Genomic DNA, 24,553 nt, shown 5'->3' with positions numbered 1-24,553 from the left:
GCCAATAAAATAAGACTTTTTCAGCATGTGCTTAAAACATCACTTTCATCTAGCTCCAGCACTGTGGCCAAAACACGAACAGCTTGACATTGCATGAAGCTTTTCCAGCTTCCTTGGGCCATAGCATCCAGCTCATCCAACTTCTCTCTATTATGGGATACTTGTGTAAATAGCTCTAATTTAAATACTTAAGATTTCCTCTGCTACTATTCTTTTCCTATTAAGTTTCCTTCTTTCTTAATTTCACATCTTTGGTGATAAGCAATCTCTTCCAATCTGACTGAAAGGACCCTTAGTGGTGATGAAATCAGAAAAGAGCCAGAGAATGGAGGGCTCCTGCAATCTTCATCCTCCATAGTTCCCTCTGCTCAGATGTAAGACCTGCTCACATCTCTGGTGCTATTTCCTTTCAGGATCATGCATTTTTTGTGCAAGACCCCAAGAGAGCAGTGCACTATGGGAGTGAAGATTTTGTGTGCACAGAACAAAAGCATGGGGGGGGGGGCTTTTATATGGGGAAATAAATATGAGCGTCTGCAGCTCTAATAACTCTGGTTTTTAATTTAAAAAAATGGTGGTGGATGCTTGTTCAATGCTCCTGATCATCTAGACTGGCCAGAAGCTTTACTTTTGTACATTTTTTTCCAGTGAGCAGACGCGCAGCACCACAACCCAAACGTAACTTCCAGGTTTACGATTGTAATGGAATAGGTTAGCCTGAGTCTGACTATGCATTACCAGGTTAGGCCTTTAGTGGACCCAGCACGGCCCTTATGTTCTTAGTCAGACCCTTATAAGAACATAAGAACCTGCCCTACTGGGTCAGACCAAGGGTCCATCAAGCCCAGCATCCTGTTTCCAACAGTGGCCAATCCAGGCCATAAGAACCTGGCAAGTACCCAAAAACTAAGTCTATTCCATGTAACCATTGCTAATGGCAGTGGCTATTCTCTAAGTGAACTTAATAGCAGGTAATGGACTTCTCCTCCAAGAACTTATCCAATCCTTTTTTAAACACAGCTATACTAACTGCACTAACCACATCCTCTGACAACAAATTCCAGAGCTTTATTGTGCGTTGAGTAAAAAAGAACTTTCTCCAATTAGTTTTAAATGTGCCCCATGCTAACTTCATGTACAGGATGCTGGGCTCGATGGCCCTCATTAGTCAGACCCAGCCTAGCACTTCTTGTTTCTGGGAAAGTGAGGATGAAACTGGAGCTCATGTAGGGTCTGTGGTGTTCGAGCTCGGGCAGAGGCTAAATGGGTCTTGGGGTCTTGGGGTCATGAGCTGCCGATTTCAGGCCTCTGCTACTCTCCAACCCTCCCCTGCACGTCTTTATTCCTTTCCACGTTTCCCTGGAGTATTTTAAAACTGCATTTCTCATGCTGAAAACGCTCGCGCCTGCTTTCTAAGCTAAGCACACGCACGCGCAGACCATTCACAGCCCGAGCCGAGTGCCGGCAAACATGGCGGCGGCAGCAGTGCCCCGCCCCCAGGTGACGCGGGCCTCCGCCACGTGATCAGCGACCTCAGCGCCCGGAACGCCCTTTGACCTCTCACCCCTGCCCCTTTACATTTATTATGAATCTCCTGAACGCCAGCGCTGTTCGTGTAGTAAGACGGCGGCGTTGTTGTTTCTCGGTCGGCAGGGGGCGCTGTGTCCGAGGGACTGGAATGACCTCCAGGCCGCCATATTGGTTGCGGCGCTCGCTCCCCCGCTCCGTCTGCCGCGGCCATGCCTGACGACTGGGACAAGGACGTGTACTCGGAGCCGCCGCCCCGCTCGCCGGACGTGGTGAAGGAAACCAAGATCCCGAACCCGGCCCTCATCTTCCAGCAGCTCTACTATTACTCGGTGGATGTGCCGGTAACCGCCTTCCGCGGTGAGTGGCTCCCAGGGCATCGTGGGGGCCGCCAGCCTGCGCTTGCACACACGTTCCCATCTTAAACCCGTGTAATCCTTACCCAAGAATGCCCGAAATGTCAGGCGGCGCTTCCCGGGCCCCGGCAGATTATCCAGAGTCCTTGCATCTTGCTACCGTGATCTCGGCTTCGAGCACCCACCGGCAGGGATGGGCAGCAGCGCAGCATCTGCAGAGGGAGAGGCGACAATCTCAGCCTTGCGCTTTTCTGTAAGAGTAAAAAATACATTCCCACAAAGCAACCTCAGTGTGCAGGAGTCATCAGGGCCACCTTGCATCTGCAAAAGAGCTGGGGGGAGGGGGTGGAAAACGAATGTGCACGGACCTTGGGGTGACAGTGTCTGATGATCTCCAGGCGGCAGAGCAATGTGACAGGGCGATAGCTAAAGCCAGAAGAGGGCTGGGCTGCATAGAGAAAGGAATAACCAGGAAGAAAAAGGAGGTGATGATCCCCTTGTACAGGTCCTTGGTGAGGCCTCACCTGGAGTACCGTGTTCAGATCTGGAGCCCTTATCTCAAAGGGATGGAGGCGGTCCAGAGAAGGGCGACCAAAATAGTGGTGGTGGGTCTGTATGAGAAGAGGCTGAAGGATCTGAATATGTAAAACCCTGGAGGAGAGATGGTGCAGACCATCAGATACCTGAAAGGTTTTATTGAACAAACTTTGAACCTTTTCTGTTGGAAAGGAAACAATAGAACTAGGGGTCACAAAATGAAACTTGGGGGGGGGGGGGGGTGACTGAGAACCAAAATTGAGCAATATTTCTTCTCGGAGAAGGGTGGTGGATGCCTGGAATGCCCTTCCGGGGGAGGTGGTGAAGACAAAAACAAGGGGCATGGGATAAACCCTGTGGATTCCTAAAGGCTACAGGATGGAAATAAAGATAAGGGTGCATTTATATTTTTATTTATTAAAATAATTTCTGTTCTGCTTATATTGAAAGTACATGCTAAGTGGATTACAACAAAATATACACAAATTGTAATACAAATAAAATTAAACAGTAAAACATAAAACACCATCATAAAAATTTAATTTATTTTGCACAAATAGAAATGTTTTCGATTGCTTACGGAACATTAAAATATAATTAGTATTCCTTAGTTCAGCTGAAAGGATGGTCCACAAAGAAAGCCCGTTTCCGTGTTTTCATGGGGATAACTTGCTGGCATAGCGGTTACTGCTCTTAACCAATAAGCCTTGATGCAATCGCAGCATTGCTCGCCCCTTCAACAGCAGGGGGAAATGGGGAATTGGATTTAGACAACAACCAACTAAGGCTCAGACTTTACAGTCCGGAGAACTGATAAGCATAGCGGTAATATGTATGGAGCAGTAGTTACCACTCTTAACCAATAAGTCTTGGTCTTGATGCAACTGCAACATCGCTCTCAGCTTTGATGATGGGGGTAGGGGGAAAGAGGAATTGGAATTAGATAACAACCAACATGGGCCCTGACTTTTATGGGCTGGGCTGCTGATTTACAGACAGACATAAGGGAAAAAGCACAGGACTGCTTCTGCGGCAAGTCAATAAGCAAAGCACGACAAGCAGCAGTCTGAATTCTCAAAAAGGCTCCTCGCACAGTAAAACGTTGCTAGCAGTACATTTTTTATGGGTTATCATAAGGCTTGGGGACAACTGCATAGAAAAGCAGTTGCTACACTTAAGAGAAACATGGGGGTAACTTGCATGGCGCGGCAGATGCTACCAGGAGGAGCTTGCTGGGCAGACTGGATGGACCATTTGGTCCTTTTCTGCCTATGTTACACTCTATTGCAGAATTGGCTACAAATGTGCAATGTTTTATTGTCTTTCATGGGGAATTACTGTATAAAAAGAATTATTAGGTGATCAGAAGAAGGCTAGATTCAGAGGATCTCTGGTCTTCTATTAATCCAACCATGGACATTTTGTAAGACAATAGAATTTATTTTACTTGTTTAGGCTAATGAATGAGTTTTGGGTGTCTCAGTTTTGTTTAAATATATTATTTTCTGTTTTGTTTTTTTTGGGTTTTTTTTTAAAGAACAAAATGGAATATAAAAAAAATTCCACTGGATGCAAACTGCAAGTAAACTGTTTTCTGCATATTGGCAGCAGTACAATGATAGGAAGGCAGTGTGGGAATGCAAATTGCACCTGAAGATGTGATCAAGAGTTCTCTCAAAAGTTAAATCCTTCAGCTCTAATAAAGTATAATATCTAGAAAGAAGCCTTACATAGCACTTGGTGACCAGTCATAATAGGCACTACCAGCATTGTATGTACCACTTACAATCAGTCACTCATGATAAAGTAGTTACTGTTTTTACATTTGGTTTTTTGAAACAAATACAACTTACTTATCTGTATTTGTAATTTAGAAACATTTTCTTCCACAGGAATGTTGTAGGGAACATATAATAAAATTGCATTGTAATATTTGATGTTCCTGTTCGTACCCTGGATCAGTCCAGACAAGTGGGTTTATTCATCCCTAGCAGCAGATGGAGGCAGAGAATAAAAACTTTTCAGACTCTGCTCATAACCTCGAGTGCCACCTGCAGTCCCTCAGTATTTCTCTGCCTCCTGCAGATGGTAGAGGTGCAGACCTGCAGTCTGGAGTTTATTACAAAGTAAATAAATAATAATAATAGTAAGAATTTAAGCAGTTAATGAAGACTGGTGAGGTGTTAGGTTGCTTGGTGGGCCAGCCCTTGGGTTGAGCAGGGGGGGTTGGAAATCTCTGATCTGGCTTGGCCCTAGACTTCCAGAGGTCCTGGTTCCCTCACTCCCTCTGAGGCCTCCTCACCTGCCACTGACAGCCAGGAGTAGCCAGAAGCAGGAAAGTATATCTTTCTCTGGGATTCTTAATTGCTGTTAATTTAAAAAAAAAAAAAAAAAAAAGTAAAATTGCATTTTAATATTTGATAATGTGATTTATGTTTCATTTGCAGAGTGGGTTGAACGTCAGCGTTCCAGAAAGTTTTACTACTATCACCAGAAGTTTCGTCGCGTGCCAGACCTAACCGAGTGTGAGGTGGGAGACTACTTGTGCCAGTTTGAAGCCAATATACAGTGGAAAAGGGACCAGTACGTAATTATTCCTGATTTATTTGCAGTAGTAGTACTTTTTTATCCATAAAACCTTTTATGAAAGGAAGATTTTTCCTTAGCTTTTGTTCTTGCAATCAGACTGTTAAGCTCCATCTAGAAAGCAGCTCACTTGAGTGTTTGACTTTAATGTCATGAGATAAAATGAAGATTAAACTTTTCCCATAATTCTATAAATTGTGCACTGGTTTCAGGACTGACAGTGAGTAAATAATTCTAAAACAGAGAATTTAGAAATGTAAACAGGGGCAATCTTGACAAGATGACACGAACAAGTCATCAGATATGAAACTGAAATGATGGTGGTCCCAAATATTCTTTCAAATGTGTTCATTAAAAGCTTCTCATTGCTACTCATGGGTAGTGCGTAGTTTCTGATCTCAGAAAAGTAGAAGTCCATGAGTTTGCAAGACCACAGCTGCCCCTGTATGTTTGAAGAAGGCTGGGAAACTTCACCGTCTTGATTATTGTATAGAAAGTATTGCAAGGTTCAACTGTTGTGCAAAGACACCGACTATGCAATGTCCCATTCTGGTTATTCGGAAGACAGAAATGGTGCAGTGTTAAAGAAATCCACATGTAAATCTTGTGTAAAGTGGATAGCGCATCACAATGAAACACAAACTCAAGTGTCTGAAATCAGTTTTTCTCATTCTTTGTAATTACGAGAGAGAATCGTGGTTGCTATGTTACTCCACTTGTATAAGTAGAATTAATGATCAACAAACAAGTTATATAGATGGTACTTTTTTTTTTTTTTTTTTAAGTCCGTCTAATAAAAAGGAAATACCTACAAAAAACTGACTCAGATTGTCGTGAAAAATTGGGCCCTGCCATAACACCTCCCCGAGAAGAGGGAGTTTTCAAGGGTCTTCCATCAGAAGGTGACGCAGATCCACGTACCATGGCCTGTGCGGCCAATCCAGGGCCACCAGAAGCACCACACCTGGATGTGGCGCTATCTTCTGCAACAAACGGCCGATCATGGGCCCTGGTGAAACCATTTAGAGTAACTTCTCTTACATCCACTCCGACACCTTGAATGTCTCTTGTCATACTGTAAAATCTCTCCACTTTCGCGAATCGCCATTAGAGCCAGGAAGGGACACCCCAGTGATCCACGAGAAGATGAAACACTTTGGGAGCCGGTTCCCAATGACTGAGATAATCCCCTGCCTGTTGTCTATTCCTGCTATATGGGAGGCTGACGATGTCTGTAACTGAAGTTCCGTCCACGGAAGAAGGACATCCATTGCCAGAGAGACCTGCCGACTTCGAGTCCTTCCTTGGTGATGTATGTACGCCACCGCAGTCATGTTGTCTGACACAAATTTCACCGCCTTTCCTTCTAATCGATCCGTGCACTGAAGGAAGGCTGGTGTATTTGCCCATGCCTCTAGTCAATTGATGAACCAAGTCTCCTCTGTGGGAGTTCACTGCCCTTGCACCACCAACTCCTGACAGTTTGCTCCCCAGCCATGGAGACTCCACCAACCAGTCAAGAGTCTCCAGCTCCATACCTCTTTCTAGATGCTCCCTTCTCAGCCACCAGAGAAGCTTCTGCCTCAGCTCTGGTGGCAAGGTCGGTGTCACTTTGAACTCCCGAGCCTGGAGATTCCATCGAGAGAGGAGAGATTGCTGCAGGGGACGCATATGGCCAAAGTACAACTTCTATCGTCGTGGCCATCGATCCCAACATCTGTAGATACGAGCAGGCTGACGGGGCCGATCGCCACACACAGGACCCGCAGCTGACCTCAGATCTTCTGAAGGTGAGACTCCGGGAGAAACACCTTGCCTTGCGCTATGTTGAACCAGACGTCCAGATACTCCAGGACCTGAGATGGCTGCTGGTTGCTCTTGGCTACGTTCAGTATTCACCCCAGAGGCTGCAATAACTGAATCATCCTGACAGTCACCACTCGGCTCTCCTCCAACGCCTCTGCTCTGATTAACCAATTGTCCCAGTATGGATGAACCGTAATGCCCTCCTTTCTGAGGGCTGCATCCATGACTATCATCACCTTGAAAAGAAGTTGTGGGTGCTATGGCCAAACCAAAGGACAATGCTTGAAACTGGTAGTGTCCTTACCCTTCTTGGATCTGCTGCAGCCTGCACCTCATTCCTGTCCTTTATTCTTTGCTTCACTCCTGAGATTGGTTCTCAGACACTCAACTGAGGGGAGAAAGCTACTGCTTTCACCACAGGAGGTCAATCAGGCAGGCCAAGATCCACAAGCACAGATGCACATCCACCACCTGGTGGAGACTGAGAAAGCTGGGTGGCTGGTGCCTGCGAGAGCTATCTGAGGGTGACATCACTGCCTCATTCTCCCTTTCCGTCTGCTTGCCCGGATGAAGAGAAAAGAGAAGTTCAATTTGACTCCCTGATGTCTTGAACTGTGAAACCTTCCTGGGCTTTTTTTTTTTTTTGTGTGTATTATCTGTTTTAAAGGAAAATTAGGTCTTACCTTTGCTAATTTTCGTTATATCTCTGACTCCAGCAGTCTGGACTGATCCTGGTACGTACAGGGAATGGATGTTATTGAATGTACTAAATAGATTTTATTTATTTATTTATTTATTTGTTTGTTGACTTTTATATACCATCATTCGGTAGAGCCATCATAACGGTTTACAAAAATATACATTTTCTTAGCAGTTGTGCAACAATAAAAAAAACAATTTGAACAATATCAGAAATAAGCATATCAAGTCCAGAGAGCATTATTAGGTTGGAAGAGAATGTATTAAGAGGTTTATAGCTGAGAGTTCAGTTGAGAGTTGGGATGATCAGACGTCTGAGGGTCAGTGTAGAATTTGCGGAACACTTAGTGTTTTTAGTTAGTTGTGCACTTCCTCATTGTCGGACACATTTTTCTTCCTGGGGCATTTGGTTGTCGTCTGTAAACTTATAGTAGAATAAGAGCTATGACTGAAGCAATTTGGCTTTTCGAGTATCATCAATCACAACAGGGCCCAGCTAGGCTTGACTTCTTTGGAAACATCTGGAACATTCATGCCACCGAGGTGGCAGAGCAGTTACAGTGGAGCGAGGAAGTGTCACTGCTACTGCCTGCAGTGCACAACTTTATAAAATTTAACATTTGATGAAGAGCTTGTCCTGGTGCAAGGGAACAATAGTGAGCTGTGCCTGTAGAACAGGATTAGGGCGTGCGAGAGCAGCCTTAAAATGCCAGCCTCCACTATGCTGGGACTCTTAGCTAATAAATTACAGCATGGGGCCCATACAAAAAAGTCATTCACCAATGATTGAAGCAGATCTTAGCTTATCTTGCACATTTAAGTAACCCTAACATTTTCTTGCAGCAAAGTTGATCAGGAGATTGTGAAGATTGTTCAGGAGCGACTGAGATCTTGTCAACAAAGAGAAGGAAACAGCCACATCCAGAACTGTGCTGAGTTGCTGGAGCAGTTTGGCTTGGTTTGTAAGGCCTATCAGTCCAGATGTAAGTAATGCTGGATCCTAGCATGAATGCAAATACTGCTGTAGTGATGAAAGGGAACAAGACTGCAGGGTAATTAGGCCATAAACAGATGAGGCCAAGTTGTTAGAAGAGAAATAAAATTCACCTAAAGGTTAGGAGCCAGCTCAGCCCAGTGTTGCTGTTATGTACCGAGCTGTGCAGGACCTGAGTTTGAATCCCAAGCTAGAGTTGCTGCAGAAGGAAGGTCTTTTAGCTGCCAGGCAGTGAGCGCAGCTAGAACCTAGACTTGGGGTCCACCTTAACTGAATTGCAGCGCCCCTGGCTGAGGGCTGTCACTGTAAGTGGCTGGGCTGAGCTGGGGAGAAGCCCTTGCAGTTCCAAAGGAAGGCTCATGGTGCTGTTCGCTGGTTCTGATTGAGCTGGAAACCCAAACCATCGGTATGAAACAAATGAATAATCCAAAGGTTATGTAAAGCACACATTGAAAATGGATAAAATTAAGATTATACCGCTTTAGCCAAGCTTTCTTTACTGGGGCAAGACCTGTTTCAAACTGCACAACAAATGTACATTTTAAGAAATCCTGCTTAAAAGGTTTGTGTAGTGGCCTAACCCAATTCTTTCTAATGTACGCTGCAGATGGGGAGCTTGGCGCTTATGAAGATGCCAGGAAATGCCTCATGAAGCAGAAGCACAGAATGATTGAGGAAAGAAGGAAGGCTGCCACCTAAGAGTGTGGCTGGGGTAATGCATGCCTGGCTCTATTACTGCCCCTGTGGGCTTTCCCTCCTGTATCTAACTGTACAATAAAGTCTAGAAATCCTGGCTCCTTCTGAAAAGAGGCTTCATTCTGTGCAACCCCCATTACTGGCTTGCATACAAACACACATCAGTTTGGCTGTTAGCTGCTGGGTGTCCAGTGATGCATGCGTCTGCCTTCCCTGCTATGTAGAAGAACAGAGTTGTAGGACGGCCTGAACTTTAAACAGGAGGACAGTGTTGGCTGAGCACCATATGCCTCAGTGTTAAAGGCTCCCCTCATCCTGCTGGAGAAGCTTCAGTAGGGCACAGACAGGATTGGGCTAAAGGAAACTGCTTAATCATCCAATGCACTGCAGCAATACAGAAATATTTTGAAAACTTGCCCAACTCTGCTCCTTAAGAGCTACCCACAAGCCAGGTTTTTAGGAAATCCACAATGAATAGGGATAAGGTAGATTTGCATCACTGCCTCTATTCTATGCAAATCTATCTTATGCATATTCATTATTTGGAGGGGTGATTTTTCTTTATGCAATATTGTGGGGGTCTGGGAGCGTTACCACCAGATTTTTCAGGCCGCGGAGGGGCGGTCAGACCTTCTGTCTTACATGGGGGGGGCCTGGCTGTTCTCAGGCAGCGCAGGAAGCACTGCTCTGCATGTAAAGATCACAAGGCAGTAACATCTGCTGTGGGCCTCTAAGGTTTGTGTGTGGCAGTGGGGAGGGTACTGCAGATGAAGGTGTCAGCGGCCGAGTGCAAACCTGCACAACAGGAAGCAGCTGGGGTTCCATGCAGAGAAGCCCACGGGGCTCATCCTCATTTGGGGCAGTTGCACGTCTTGGATGATGGCACTGCCGCAACACCAGCATGAACAGGCCATTTTTCCCCCTTTTCCCCACCGTGCAGTGGCCTTCAGGGGTTGGTCCTCCTTCCTGTCCCCTGCGGTGGGAGGAGTGTACAATGCTCTAGAGCGGGGGAAGGTCTCCAGTGGGTGGGAACTGGATGAGGCGATCCAGACAGATCCTTTATCCCCTGAGCTTATGCTGCTTTAGCATCAAGCAGGGCTGTGGCCATTTTCCCCTGTTCTCCTGTGCTGTGAGGGGTGATCAGCACCGTCCTTTGGGGATCCCTCTCCGAGGTGGGGTTAGGCACCCAGCATGACGAAGCCCTGAGGAGACCCTGCATGGGGAGTTGCACAGAGCTGGGAGTCTTCTGAGCTCTTTCCCAGTTTATAAGACAAAAAAAGAAAACCCCAAAATTCTCCCCCTCTCGCATGTGATGGGATTGGCAACCAGTGGCCTGGGCTGGATTGAAGTTCTGGGTGGAAGATTCCAGCAGACGCACTGTGGGGATGCTGAAGATTTAGTAGGGAGAGCGCTCCTGGGAATACAATCCCTTAAGGAGGAGCCTGCACAGCTACAGCCAGAATCTGTTCCCTTCCTGGGCAGCGAGCGCCCAGGTCCGTTATCTTAGCCCTCATGGGGGCTATGAGCAGGGCAATCCTGTAACATTCCGGTTTCGCAAAGTAGGGATTGAATCATAAGTGGACAGGAGAGGCGTTCACCTAGACTTTCAGGGAGCTGTTGAGAGGTCCAAGTTGTTCTAGAGCAGTATCCCTGAGGTGGAGGACAGAGCAAGAGATAGCATCTGGGGGGGGGGGGGGGCAGAGGCCCCTCCCTTGCTGGTAATAGGCCCAAAGAGGGTAAGACTTCCTGCTTATAGGAGTTAGAAGTTTGGGTATTTCAGGCATGTGCTGCTTGGTTAGATCCCAGCCCTTATAGGGAGAGTGGTAGAGCTTCGCTTGTGAGGTTAAATATGGATGCATAATTGCCTTGGGAATAAGGGCCCTTTGCAGCATCAGTACCCCACTAGAGTTCTGCCACTTTCAGGGGATCCACCTCATTGCCTGGGGCCTTAAGGACTCCCTATGATGTTCACTATGTCCTCTCCTTCTTGGTCTTGGCAGAGGATTGGTTTTCTATCTACAAGGTCCATTCTTCTGCAGAGGTCACAGAGGGGTTGTTCACCTTCTTGCTCCCGTCCAAGGAATGGAGCACAGTAACCACAGCCCAGTGGGTCCTGACAGTCATACATGACAGCCATGCCTTAGAATTTGCTCACCCCATACACAAAACTTACCTGGCCTCCCTGTGCACCTCCAGCAGCAAGCAGGCCTTACTCTAATTCTTGCTAGAATGGATGTGATAGTTCCCATGAACCAAGGAGCGCAGCAACAAGACAGGTATTCCATCTATTTCCTATTTGTGAAGAAAGAGCATCTAGCAACCCATACTTGACCTGAAAAAGGTGAATGTGGCTAGATTGGTGCCTCGTTTCAGGATGGAAACCATGTGTGGTTAGAAATGGAGTTTCCTAGCACCCTCGATTTCTCAGAGGCTTATCTACATATACCCGTCTGCAAGGAACATCAGAAGTTCTTGTTTGCTCTCACAACTGCATCTTACATTTTCATTAAGGAATGGGACTGGTTGCCACTGTTCTCCGGAGAGGGCAGTCTTATCTAGACGACTGGATTATTGGGTGAGGGGGATTTGCCACCAGTTGGTCCAAATGGTGATACAGAAGTTGTAATTCCTGGGCCAGGTTGTGAATCTGCAGAGCATCTAGATTCTTGCCCAGTCATTGGAATATCTGCAATAGCGGTTCGATACCAGTGGGCAAGGTATTTTCACATCAGAGGAGTTGCAAGTACAAGACCACAGGTGGTAGCAGAGCCAGGTACCCAGTGTTTGGGATTATTTACTCGTTTTGGGTTGTATAACATCTACCCTCGATCTGGTTCTTTGGGCATTTGGACATCTGTGTGCACTTCACAGGGGCACAGCAAGTCATCTCTCCTGGTGGATTTCTCAGGTCAGTTTGTTACTGGGCATGAGTTAGAGATCTCAAATTGGAGAGTGGTGACCACTGATGCCAGTTTGACAAGGATGGGGGGGGGGGGGGGGGGGGGGGGGGGCCATGATCATTGGCAGAGGCATCAATCTTTTGGAAAGCAAAGCAGTCCAGAAAATGTTGCTTCCCCCCAAGCTACAGAACTGGGCAGTTAAGATCCTAGCCACCATGACCGTGGTAGCTTACATCAACTGGGGGGGGTAGAGCAGGAGTCCAGTGAAGTCCTGGGAGGCACAGCATCTATTGGCCCTGCCACTGTTGCATGAAAGTGGATTTAGTTTTGCAATTGCTATTGTCCACCTTTTGAACCTTTAAGGAAGGTCATGTTGAGGACGGTCTTTCTGGTAACAATTTGCTTGGCAAGGCATGTTTCACTCTTTGGTAGAAACACTTTCCTTCAGATATCTGAACAGGGAGTATCTTTGCATGCAGTTCCTTTGTCCTTGCCAAGGGCGATATCTGTTTCACATGGAGTTCCCGACCTTTGGGAATTTGGAATAGTCTTCTCCACACGCTAAAGATCTAAACTTATTGGATGTGTGTCAAGTCCTCTATGCTACTTGAAGGTCTTATTGGTTTGTACATTTTGGTGGATCAAGGAAGGAGAAGGCGGCTTCTAAAGCAACTACTTTATTGTATCTGCTTATATATGTAAAGGCTGCCCAGTTTCAGGGACTCGTTCCATTAGAGCCCAGGCACTATCTTGGGCTGAATGTTGCTCATGACTACATTTTTGTAAGGCATTACAGGCTGGATGTTCAGGTTCTGGGCCCAGCTAGTTTGAGAGTGCACACAGTGAGCGGGTCTTTCAGATTCACCCCAGTGTAGGGAACCTGGGTCATCCCATGCATCTGGACTCATCAGGGGTATAAGGAAAGGAAAACTGGTTCTTACCTGCTAATTTGTATTCCAAGAGTCCCACCCTATTTAAAAAACTGCTCAAGTCTGAGTAAGTCAGCCGGGTCCTTGTTTTTGGAAGTTAGAATCTCCTCACTGCACTGATGAGCTTACCTGTCCCCTGCTCGGCTGGGAGTGGGGTAGTTCTGCTCCGTGCATACTGAGGGACTGCAGGTGGCACTGACTTAAGTACCACAAGTTCAGGGAAGCTTTGCTTCAGGGGACAAAAGCCTGTGCATCTGGATTGATCCGTGGGACTCCAAGAATGAAAATTAGCAGCTAAGAACCAATTTTCCTTTTTTCATTGTACATTCCTTTGGAAAGTTTGGGTTTTTTCCCTTTGAATTGATTAATAAATTATAAACAGATACCCACTGCCTTTGGGAAAGTGCCGTGCGCTACGTTATCCCCTTTGATCCTACAAAACCCAGCCTCAGTTCCCTGAAGACAGCATCGTGCTGTCCAAGGAGGTCGTGAGTTAGCTACAACCCTACGCACCTTATCAGGCACACTGGATGGACCTTTCCTCTACCAGTTAAAACCTCTGCCCAACGCAGGAAAAGAGTATCCACTAAATACTGAAATGGAGCAGAGCAGACGTGAAAGAGGGTTAGCAAAAGCAGCTCTTTGTATTGCAGTACAGCACAGACATGTTTGGAATAAATGCAGGATTTCTCCAAGAAACTCATTCCACAGGAAATCAGTTTGGTAATCATTTTAATTTCTGTCACAGGAAACGTAATATTTAGGAGGGTGCAGCGGCAGCAACAGCAGCTGCCTGGCTCCTCTGCACAGAGACTCTGGTGTGGGTCTTGGCAAGATGATCAGTGTATTCCTGCACAAAGGGAGAGAGAAACGCGTTACTTGGTCTGCAAAGGTTCAATTGTCTTCACATTTCAAGATGCAGAAGCTCATATCAGTGACAACAGCAGGAGCTATCACCTTTAATTCAGCTCTGGCAGGGAGTGAGAAGGACAAACCAATGGGAAATGAAGTTTATGTTGCAAGGCAGAATTTGCATTTCTCTTGGAATCTGAACTGGATCGGGCTGCTGGACAGAGATCCACGCTTAATAGCATCAAGGGGCTGAAATCTAGTCCCAAAGCAAATCCTGCAGGAAATTCAACTCTTTACAGTCTATAAAACTGCTACAACTTCCAACAAGACATAGTAACAGGGTCCCAGAAACAGCTCAGCTACTGATCCGGGTACGTACACGGAAGAGTCATTCAGTGGGAACTAAACATCAAAACATTAGTTAGCCCTGGGACGTCTACAGCCAGAGTTCAGTTCCAAATGTATTCTCAGCACAAATCAATTCCAGGCTCTCATGTGGTGCAGATCAGTGCAAGCAGGAGCCCCATAGGTCAGAGCAATGGGCTGCAAAGCAGGGCTCCTGTGCCTCAGGTAGCCCCTTAGATTGTGAGCTGCTTGGGGACAGGAACTTGCACCTGAACTGTAATCCACCTTCAGCTTTCCCTGGAAACAGAATGAATGCAATCATGTCTACTCTCACCTGGTAAGGAGACTTTGTGAAGACCGTTTCCTTCCAGAGATCAGGGGTCAGATAGCTGTAGGTCTTAGAGATTGCATCAAAAGTGGCTTTTGCTGTACAAAGGGAGATGAAAGTTAAAAAGTATACTCATTTCCACTAAAACTCACCTCACGGCCTGCAAACTTACACTGTGGAGCTTCAAAGAGGAACAGGAGGACCACTTTACAAGGTCAATCTGCCGTGCAAATGAAACTCATTTCTTTCTCTCTCCAATAACGACAGCTACACTACCAAACCAAGTGCAGCTGGGCAGAGCTGAGAGAATTTACATCTAAAAACCAAATATTCACTAGAACCACCACATATAAACCCATGCTCTGAAAAACCGCCAAATCCCACACTATTGTACGATCCACGCCGGATATTTATGGGTTTACATTACCCAAGTTAACTGAAAAGTAACTTACCAAAGTTACCCAGTGTGGCTGTGCAGCCCCTGGCTGAGGTGTAGCAGTCATCGATCCCAGCCATCATCAATAGTTTTTTGGGTACGGGGGCAGAGACTATGCCGGTACCACGGGGTGCAGGAATCAACCGCACCAGGACGGAGCCACAACGACCAGTGACCTAGAAGAAGATATCTAAGTGAGTTTCATGCTTAAGATCAATTCCAAAAAAACAGGCCACCTTTTGAAAAGGACAAAATCTACCTCATACCTTATATCAGTATCCACTTAAATGTCAAAAGCAGAACTGGGAAAACATGAAAGCCACTGGGCGGACACTCCATATATCCTTGGGATGGCAGGTGACAAATAGCTCAAAATGAACTAATATCAATATCCCTTTTCCCAAACAATTCAATGTTCAAAGTTTTAAGGATTTTAAGTTGTATCTGCAAAAGCATCATAAAACCTACTTTGCAAGGAACAGTGTGGGGCTTGCCAATCTTGTTACCCCAGTAGCCTCGCCTGACAGGCACAATGGAAAGCTTAGCCAGGATGATTGCCCCTCGGATAGCTGTAGCAACTTCTTTGGAGCACTTAACACCAAGACCAACATGTCCGTTGTAATCACCAATAGCCACAAAAGCCTGAGAACAAAAATCAGTAAGTGGTCTTTATAGCCTGCACCTCTGCAAAAGCAGACAAATCTACACTGCCATGGCTGCAACAGATTTCTTTGTTGGCTGCACTGACAGTTGTGCCTAAAATACTCAACTTTAGGGGACTCCATCCAAAGTGACTGCATATGAGGAATGCTGCACTACGGTATCAGCTCTGCTAAATGAGGAGCTGTGCGTACATGAAAGCAGCTATATAAATACAAAGGAAACAGTCGCAATATGCAAAATACAACATTGAAAAGGGGATGTTTACAGATCTGATCTATACTCAGCTCACACCGAATAAATGTTTTGACAGTTTCACATTTCTTAAATCGCACACAATCTTTACCTTGAATCTGGTTCGCTGACCTGCCCTGGTCTGTTTCTGGACTGGCATGATCTTCAGAACCTCATCTTTCAGCGAGGAACCCAGGAAGAAGTCAATGATTTCAGACTCCTGCAGCAAATGCCAAATGTTCACACTTCAATACTGCTCTCAATGGGCACTATAAGAGTTAGAAATACTAGTGCTGCATTTCCTCTTCAGCTTACACTAGTTAGTGCTTCCGCTGTCCCCACAGAAATCCTGCCACACAACCTGCTCACTCCCGTTACACAGAACCGGGAAACTCCTTATATTCTTCTATAAACCCACTCTCCAGACACCTAACCACTGAAAACAAGCAGTGCCCCCCCCAAATCCACAGGCTGTCATTCCAAGTCAACTTTAAGGCCTTTGATATAAAGAGGCTCTACATAAGCTTTCATGATTCAGCTTCAGCTTCTCACTGCCAGAAGCGCTCTGGAGATCCTCTCACATTCCCATTTACTGGGCCCATGGGAACTATTAAATACGGCCCATAATCTAATACAAGCATACTGCAACAAGCCACCACACTGAATTTCCTTTCAGGAATCTGTTTACCTTGATTGGGAGGGAAAAGAGATAAATCTCCTCCAGAGATTTGATCTTCGTGTCCTTTACAAGGCGACCAAGTTTCGTGACTGGGATCCACTACCAAAACAAATTCAAGAATGCTTCAGTATTTAGTACAAACTCTATGTCCTGACCTGCAGATATGTGGTGAAGATATACAAGGATGATTGTAGTAGAGATGAACTGGCAAACTAGGCATGAAACCATTGCCAAAGATGATTGCCCTTCCCACTGGTTTTTTGCCCAGTGCATAGCTACTCCCAAGTCTAGACGTAGCTCCAGGGCAAGCTTTTTCTTTTAAGGAGAATTTCCCTCTGCTGGAACTACACAGGTGGTGGGTGTAGGCTACATCCTGTAAGCAGTGCAGAGGATGCACAGCCCCAGCCCTCAGAACACCCAGGCATGCCATCTGTGGGAAGAAAGTCTACAAAGGGATAAAAGGCAAGAGACACTACTGGCAAAGAGGAAAATGGGATCTTCCCTGCTAATTTTCATTCCTGGAATACCTCAGATCAGTCCAGACAAGTGGGTTTTGCATCCCAGCCAGCAGATGGAGGCAGAGAACTAGAACATTTTTCGGACACTGCTACTTAAACTGAGAGTGCCACCTGTAGTCCCCTCAGTATTGATCTCAACACAAGCCAATGTAGAACCACAAATCAACTAAACTAACCTCCCCTCCTAGGGTGAACATAGAATCCTCAGGAGAAGCCCCCTCTCAGCTGGAGGCCTTACATCCAGGGACACAGAAAAACCCCCTTTTGGTCCAAAGGTTCCAAATATAACCCCCTTTCAGTCCCATAGGTTCCAACTATATAGAAAGTTAAGCTCTAGAGATAACTCCAACAATACAGGATTTTATAATCAAGGGGGTGGATCTCTGGACTGATCTGTGGTATTTCAGGAACAAACGTTAGCAGATAAGAACCAGTTTTCCTTTCCTGTTCATACCCAGATCAGTCCAGACCAAGTGGGATATAGCAAAGCACCCTACGCTGGGTGGCAACACACCTGCTAGCAGAACACTCACCAAAACGTGCCGCCTCTGGCACCCACACATCTAATTGATAATGCCTGCTGAAAGTGTGACGGGAAGACCATGTGGCCACTCTACAAATCTCCAAGCTGAACAGCCCTAACCTCTTTAGTCTTTCCTCATAGGGCAGCCATTCCATGCCCCTTATCATTTTGGTAGCCCTTCTCTGTACTTTCTCCAGTGCAACTATATCTTTGAGATGTGGCGACCAGAAGTGTGCACAGTATTCAAGGTGCGGTCTCACCATGGAGCGATACAGAGGCATTATGACATTTTCCGTTTTATTCACCATTCCCTTCCTAATAATTCCTAACATTGTTTGCTTTTTTGACTGCCGCACCACACTGCACCGACGATTTCAATGTGTTATCCACTATGACACCTACATCTTTTTCCTGGGTGGTAGCTCCTAATATGGAACTTAACATTGTGTAAGTACAGGAGTTATTTTTCCCTATATGCATCACCTTGCACTTGTCCACATTAAATTTCATGCGCTATTTGAATACCCAATCTTCGGGCTTGCAAGATCCTAATGCAAATTCACAATCCACTTGTGAACTTCTCTGAATAATTTTTATCTGCAAATTTGATTACCTCACTCATATTTCTTTCCAGATCATTTATAAATATATTGAAAAGTAAGGGTCCCAATACAGATCCCTGAGGCACTCCACTGCCCACTGAGAAAATTGCCCATTTAATCCTACTCTGTTTCCTGTCTTTTAGCCAGTTTGTAATCCACGAAAGGACATCACCACCTATCCCATGACTTTTTACTTTTCCTAGAAGCCTCTCATGAGGAACTTTGTCAAACGCCTTCTGAAAATCCAAGTATACTACATCTACCGGTTCACCTTTATCCACATGTTTATTAACTCCTTCAAAAAAGTGAAGCAGATTTGTGAGGCAAGACTTGCCCTGGGTAAAGCCATGCTGACTTTGTTCCATTAAACCAGGTCTTTCTATATGTTCTGGGATTTTGATCATTACACTAGGTTCCACTATTGTTCCAGGCACCTTCGTGAGTTTACAAAGCTGCTGCTAAACTGAGATGAAGAGCCTGAAACTGACAATGGTGCCCTAGCACCAAGAAGCAACGAAGCATCTGATGCTTCGCACGTATGAGGGGGGATGTGTAGATAGGCCTCCGTTAAATCTGAGGCCAGAAATTCCCCTTGAACCACCATCACTGTTCGCAATGGTATCACGGAAACTGCCGCGCCGCAGTGACTTTCTACAGGTCGAGGATGGGCCGAAAAGTCCCCTCCTCCTTGGGAACCACAAAGTAAATCAAGTCACTCTTGCCCCTTCGTTGCTGGAATAATTGTGCCTAACCTCCAAAAGCGAAGCAACACATCCAGAACTGATTTTTCGCTTGCTGCGGGATATGCAATGAGACCATGAAGGCTTCCCTGATGGGGCAAGAAAGTTCTAAAGCGCAGCCGTCTCGTATTACCCCTAGAACCCACTAACCCCATAAAACTGCCAGGTGACCCCCGACCGCTTCCGTGAGAGAGTGGACCAATCTGGCTTTACTGGAAGGATTACCTCCGGTACCCTGAGAACTATCTCTGGGAGGTCTTCGGGAACCCCAAAAGGAGCACTGCCTTCCAGACTTCTGCAGTGGCATCAAAGATCTCTTTGAGATTAAAAGTCTCATATCCCAGAAGCCGGCACAAGCCAGGAAAGTCTTCTTGCACTCTTTTCCTCTGGTAGTGTTATGGTTAAGTGGTGTTTGGGTGGATCCTTGGGTACTGTGGCAGGTGACCACGCCCATGGAGAGGAGCCCCGTGGGGAGCCACAGTACTGGGCTAGTCTCAGGACGCACAGAGAATTAGAAGCCAAATGTCCGATCTGCATTCTTTATTGGACAGAGAAATATCTTTAGGCAAGATCAGACATTTGGCTTCTAATGCTGTACTGTTGCCCCTGAAGTCCAGATGAACCTGCAGGTTTGCACTTCTTCCATCTACTGAAGACAAATTCAGAGGGACTGCAGGTTGCACTCAAGTATCAGTGCCTGAAAAATTTTTCTCTGCCTCCATCTGCTAGTAGGGATACAAAACCCACTTGTCTGGACTGATCTGGGGTATGAAGAACAGATTATGTACACAATCATGCTAGCTCATTGATGTTTTTTTTAAATTGCACTTAAATCTGCAATTCCATTTTCTAATCATATTAAATAATTGCCCTTGCCCTTATGCTTTTAGTGCAACTGCCCCACCATAAAGGCCACTGCTACAGATACTAAGATACCATGCACAGGATTGCTTTGCATGTTATTGTACTTGTATAGCATAGCACCCTCCCTCCTCCCTGGATCAGTAAAGTATTATTGGCAAAGACGAGTTCTGCGCCTAAGACAGATTAATGTGATGTGGTCTCTTCCCTAGTTTACTTAACTATGCAGCGACAGAGCATGCTAGAATGCAGTTAAAAATACCACTGAAAGGGTGCTGTATGTCTACCCCAGAGCAAAATAATTACTAACATTAGGAAAATGAAACCCGATTTACCTCCTTTTCATCAGCTTTTCCACCACGGGCCCCACGGCCTCGGCCGCGACCCCTGCCCCTGCCTCTACCACGACCCCGGCCACCACTGCCGAAGCCTCCACGGAAGCCTCCTCTATTACCACCGGCGTCGTCCGCCATTTGCTAAAAAGAAAAGATGGGAATTATTAAGTCATACTACACTTGAAACCGTTATGACTTTCATAGCAAATAAAAATCAGATTAAGAGAAGAATAGAGGACAAGGTTTCAACCCTTCTCAGAGAAAGAGTTCACATCGTCAAAGACCTATGACCCCACCACCCTGTGCTCCACACGCCCAACATAGTCCCCACTGTGGGTTGCCTGCATTCTCAGCCTCAAATACTTTATTTTTCAACATTTTCCCCAGAATCAGAAGTTCAGAAACCGCTGCTAATTTTCTCAGGCAAGGAAGCAGGCACTGCACCGGGCCCAATGGAGAAGGGTAACGTGGTCAGGATACCCCACCCCAGGGCATCTGCAGACAATCCCTCTAAGCGGACTTTACTACCCCCCCCCCCCCCCCACCACCACCGGGGCATCTTCAGAGAAACCCTCCGAGTGGACTTTACTACCCCCCCCCCTTTAAGGATCCAGCATTAATGGCCTCACCTTAAACGTTTCCCTTACCCCGCCAGCGGCAGTTTCCGCACCCCCACGTGTCGGCACTAGAAACCCGGGGCAGAAACTTCTTACACTCACGCGCCCGTGAACCCCGAACACGTTTAAAGGCCCCGGTCCCGATTAGCGATAAGGCAGGGCCTGTTCCACGGCCTCTCTCAGATATTAAACCAGCAACACCCCCTCCCCGAACACAAAAATATGGACAGAACAGCCTTGGGCAGACTACGCGGGACGCAGCCCGCCCTAACTCAGCCCCACAGACGGACCGATGGCAGCGATAAGTAACCGCTAACAGACTCCCATCGCCATCCCACTTACGTGATTTGATAAAACAAGAAAGAAAAACAGGCCGCGGCGTGCTATTTATATCGCCCCAAATCTCGCGAGATCACGTGAGTGCCCTGGAACGTGAATTACTCGCTTTTACCCTGCTCTCAGGGACGAGCGCTTGCGATACATGCAACATTCGGGGTTCCCACGCACAGGCGTGAGACGTCAGAACGGGCAGACGCAGAGCAGCTGTTATCCAGAGCGCGGGGCTTGGGCCCACAGCTACTTCAGATGCTTTAAGCAGATGCTGTGCCCCGGAACCAGCATGAGAGAGACGTGAGGGCTATAAAGCAGGGCCGGGCGGAAGCTGCGTGTCTTTGCGTGCACGGGTAGGTGCTGGGAGAGGAGGGCGGGGTGGAGGTGGTGCATGGTCTCCGGCCTAGACTGAAAGTCCCCCGCGGCCTGTGTGGTGCCGCCGGGGAGATCTCTGGGCCCAGACGGAAGCGGAGCGTTAAGCTTATTCCTCGCCGCGTTGTGCGGGGGATGAAACCCGCGCTCGTACAGCCTTCCCGGGCGGGTTCCGTGATCCATGCCCCGCAACCTGCAGAGATGTCCTGCAAAACTAATAACTTCTCTTGTCGTCTTTCCACAGCGTTGCTGGCAGGTGTCGGGGGTGAGGGGAGGAAGCAGTTTCTTCTTACTCCACGCAACGGAAGAAAACGTTGGATAGTTGAAGTCTGCAGATTTCTCGTGGGCCTGAGTGAGGCACATTTCTAGCCATGAAACGTGGTTTAATACCGGATTGGCAATGTCGGCTGCTTGAAAGGTTAAACGTGCATAATGCGCTCTGCATCAGCCGAACTTCCACCTCTATAGGTGAACTATAAACTTGTTTGTGTTCTAGTGCCCTATTAACCAAGGTGGTGTTTTAATAGAAGTGCATTAATGGGGCCTGTAGTAAATGCATAGGAGTAGAGATGCATGTGTTCCTTCACCTTAACAAGGTTTGGAGCCAATACAATAAAGTGCACACAAATTTAGGTATGATTTGGACATGCTAGACTAGCACCCAATGCAATCAAGAGATTAGTGTATCTAAAAAGTGTATCCAAATGCATAGTTGAAAGTGCTCATCACATGCAAATTCCATGTAGATCAGGTTATTAGCTGTGCCCAATGTGCACTTTTTAACATGGAAAAATTAACTCCAACCTGGAACTGGCATTAAGTCAATATGTGAATCAAGGGCTCATAAATTAAAAAAAAATACTGTCCTGTGGTTCCTCCTATTTACTATCATTGCAATATTTAAAGCTACTGTTTGCAGTGTTTAAGAATAAAGATTTGATGTAAAAAAAAATTCTGGACACATTATACATGCTCCAGGCTAACTTTGCCCCTTGCTATTGTGTGTTTATTTATAAAAATTTATTAATCACCTCCCAGTTTTTACTATAAAAATTTCCAAAGCAAGTACATTAAACATTGTAAATTGTCTATTGGGATAAATCAACTTGAAGTGGTATAAAATAGACACTTTTGAGTACCCATTACAATTGTGGGTGCTCAGCTATGTCTTCTGATGTATTTGAGTGCCAGGGATGTATAGTTATTCCCTAGCGATTCCTTTTTAATGCAGCAGCTCATTGAAATAGTGCATGGAGCACTCAGGAGTGGTGGCTGCGTGCATTAGGAAAATAGGCCCTCACTAAGTGCCCATTTTAACACAATTTATTGCATCAGCCTGTATATTTAGGAATGGCTACTTTATTCACTTCATATACAGTGTCATATCTATCAGATCAGTGTCTTGCATGTCTGACATTAAACTTAAATTACATATGATGCCTATAGTACCTGAGTATAATGTGCTTTGAAGTGCTGAAAAGTGGAACAAAATACATTCTGCTCTGAAACTGATTATAAAGACTTGGTTTCAAGGCTTCTAATTTGTTTAAAATGGGAGGGAACCAAATGCTTAAAGAAATTAGGAAACAAATGTAGCTTTAAATGTGGCAATTTATATTCTATTTCTGCTTTTTCTTGCATGTGGTTTTTAGAAGGCACCTTATACTGTGGCTGTAGAATATTGTTACTTTGCTTACTTTTTTGCTACTAGGACATGTTGGATCCTTTTTACACTTGTATTGTTATGCATATGTATGTGTCTTTAATGCAAAAATTTAAATAGTTATTAAAGTGGCAATTTGTGAGCCTTTAATTTTAACAAATCTGTGTGAGACTTGTGTGTAGTACAGTTACATTTCCTCTACTGCTTGTATATGATATTAAAAATACAGCAGTTGCCTTCATCCCTGAAGTGTTCTGTGCATATACCCCAGATCAGTCCAGACAAGTGGGGTTTTGCATCCATGGAGGCAGAGAATAAAAACTTTCAGGCCAATACAGTAAAGTTCACGGGAGAGCACACAGGACACTCAATACAGAAACAATATTTAAATTAGGGCCCACGGTAAAGGCACTAGGGACACTAGTGCATCCCTAGCGCCTCTTTTTGGACAGGAGTGGCGGCTGTCAGCGGATTTGACAGCTGATGCTCAATTTTGCAAGTATCGGTTCTTGAGCCCACTGACAGCCACAGGTTCGGAAACTGGACGCTGGCAAAATTGAGCATCTGGTTTTCAACCCACGAGCTGATTAAAAATTTTTTTTTAACTTTTGGGACCTCTGACAAATTACCATGATATTAAGTCAGGGTGCACAGAAAAGCAGTTTTTACTGCTTTTCTGTGCACTTCCCCGGTGCTGGCAGAAACTAACGCCTACCTTTGGGTAGGCAGTAGGTGCTAATTTCTTAAAGTAAAATGTGCGGCTTGGCTGCATATTTTACTTTCTGAATTGCGTGGGAATGACTATTAGGGCCATCAACATGCATTTGCATGTTGTGGGTGCTATTAGTCTCGGGGGGGAAGGTGCATTTGACACGCTATTACCCCTTACTGAATAAGGGGTAAAGCTAGCGTGTCAAACGTGAATCCAAATGTGGGTTAAAGTGTGCACTGTACTGTATCGGCCTGATTGCAAAATTTAAAGTCTATTGTGCTGCTGGTGTTTAATCGCTGCAGCCAAATTTTGATATTCAGTCTTGGACCAAGAAGAGCCAACCTTATATAAAATTGTCATCTGCATAACCTCACAAGTTTGCAAGAATTTTACAAGTAGGGGTCAGATAATGTTGGAGTAAGGAATGACAAAGCAAAGGCTTGAGCTAATCGAATTTGTGAAAAATGATTAGATAACAGGTAAACCAAGCAAGCACTGCACCAGTAACACCATGCTTTTCAAACAAAAGCCAATGCAATATCAAGCATAACCAGTCTGGTGTAGCAAAATAACAGGAGTCAAGTGGCACCTTATAAAGTAAGAGCCTTCAAGGACAGTCCACTTTTGTCAGATGCATGGCGGTTGTGGTGACCTTGTTCAGCTACAGCTAATGAAAAGGACAACCCTCCACAGCTCATGCTTTAATAAATTGGTTA

General features: G+C 45.7%; 3 protein-coding genes and 2 non-coding genes across 5 annotated transcripts in view; 3 read left to right on the top strand and 2 right to left on the bottom strand.

The window, feature by feature from the left end:
- Positions 1 to 1,612: 1,612 nt before the first annotated feature.
- Positions 1,613 to 9,298, top strand: NDUFB10 (NADH:ubiquinone oxidoreductase subunit B10). Its single transcript, XM_029577580.1, has 4 exons — positions 1,613 to 1,887; positions 4,868 to 5,003; positions 8,355 to 8,494; positions 9,113 to 9,298. Exons 1-4 carry the CDS (start codon positions 1,740 to 1,742, stop codon positions 9,202 to 9,204), a joined length of 516 nt encoding a protein of 171 aa, XP_029433440.1. The 5' UTR covers positions 1,613 to 1,739; the 3' UTR covers positions 9,205 to 9,298.
- Positions 9,299 to 13,745: 4,447 nt separating this feature from the next.
- RPS2 (ribosomal protein S2) lies at positions 13,746 to 20,305 on the bottom strand. The gene is made up of 7 exons (XM_029577579.1): positions 20,144 to 20,305; positions 16,574 to 16,663; positions 15,998 to 16,105; positions 15,460 to 15,633; positions 15,008 to 15,167; positions 14,562 to 14,653; positions 13,746 to 13,880 (listed from the first exon to the last, which is right to left on the bottom strand). The coding sequence occupies exons 1-7, from the start codon at positions 20,279 to 20,281 to the stop codon at positions 13,791 to 13,793; spliced, it is 852 nt and encodes a 283-aa protein (XP_029433439.1). The 5' UTR covers positions 20,282 to 20,305; the 3' UTR covers positions 13,746 to 13,790.
- LOC115076373 lies at positions 14,727 to 14,865 on the bottom strand. Its single transcript, XR_003852740.1, has one exon. It is a non-coding gene; the product is annotated as a small nucleolar RNA SNORA64/SNORA10 family (small nucleolar RNA).
- Positions 20,306 to 21,472: 1,167 nt separating the features above from the next.
- TBL3 (transducin beta like 3) overlaps positions 21,473 to 24,553 on the top strand; it is a 39,831-nt gene continuing 36,750 nt past the window's right edge. The window contains exon 1 of the mRNA XM_029577574.1: positions 21,473 to 21,930. The gene's annotated coding sequence lies outside the window, so the exon portion shown is untranslated. The remainder of the gene's footprint in view (positions 21,931 to 24,553) is intronic.
- Positions 21,494 to 21,620, top strand: LOC115076370. The gene has a single exon (XR_003852738.1). It is a non-coding gene; the product is annotated as a small nucleolar RNA ACA64 (small nucleolar RNA).

The sequence above is a fragment of the Rhinatrema bivittatum genome, chromosome 14, assembly GCF_901001135.1.
Source record: "Rhinatrema bivittatum chromosome 14, aRhiBiv1.1, whole genome shotgun sequence".
Classification (NCBI taxonomy): domain Eukaryota; kingdom Metazoa; phylum Chordata; class Amphibia; order Gymnophiona; family Rhinatrematidae; genus Rhinatrema; species Rhinatrema bivittatum.
The sequence above is the reverse complement of the archived record's forward strand: the minus strand, read 5'-3'. Positions and strand labels throughout refer to the sequence as shown.

Coding starts and splice junctions, on each gene's coding strand:
- NDUFB10 (XM_029577580.1), top strand. CDS start 1,740: ATGCCTGACGACTGGGACAAGGACGTGTACTCGGAGCCGCCGCCCCGC. Junction 1,888..4,867: donor GCCGGTAACCGCCTTCCGCG/GTGAGTGGCTCC, acceptor TTTCATTTGCAG/AGTGGGTTGAACGTCAGCGT. Junction 8,495..9,112: donor TAAGGCCTATCAGTCCAGAT/GTAAGTAATGCT, acceptor TGTACGCTGCAG/ATGGGGAGCTTGGCGCTTAT.
- RPS2 (XM_029577579.1), bottom strand. CDS start 20,281: ATGGCGGACGACGCCGGTGGTAATAGAGGAGGCTTCCGTGGAGGCTTC. Junction 15,168..15,459: donor CCCACACTGTTCCTTGCAAA/GTAGGTTTTATG, acceptor ATCTTCTTCTAG/GTCACTGGTCGTTGTGGCTC. Junction 14,654..15,007: donor AGCCACACTGGGTAACTTTG/GTAAGTTACTTT, acceptor CCCTTTGTACAG/CAAAAGCCACTTTTGATGCA.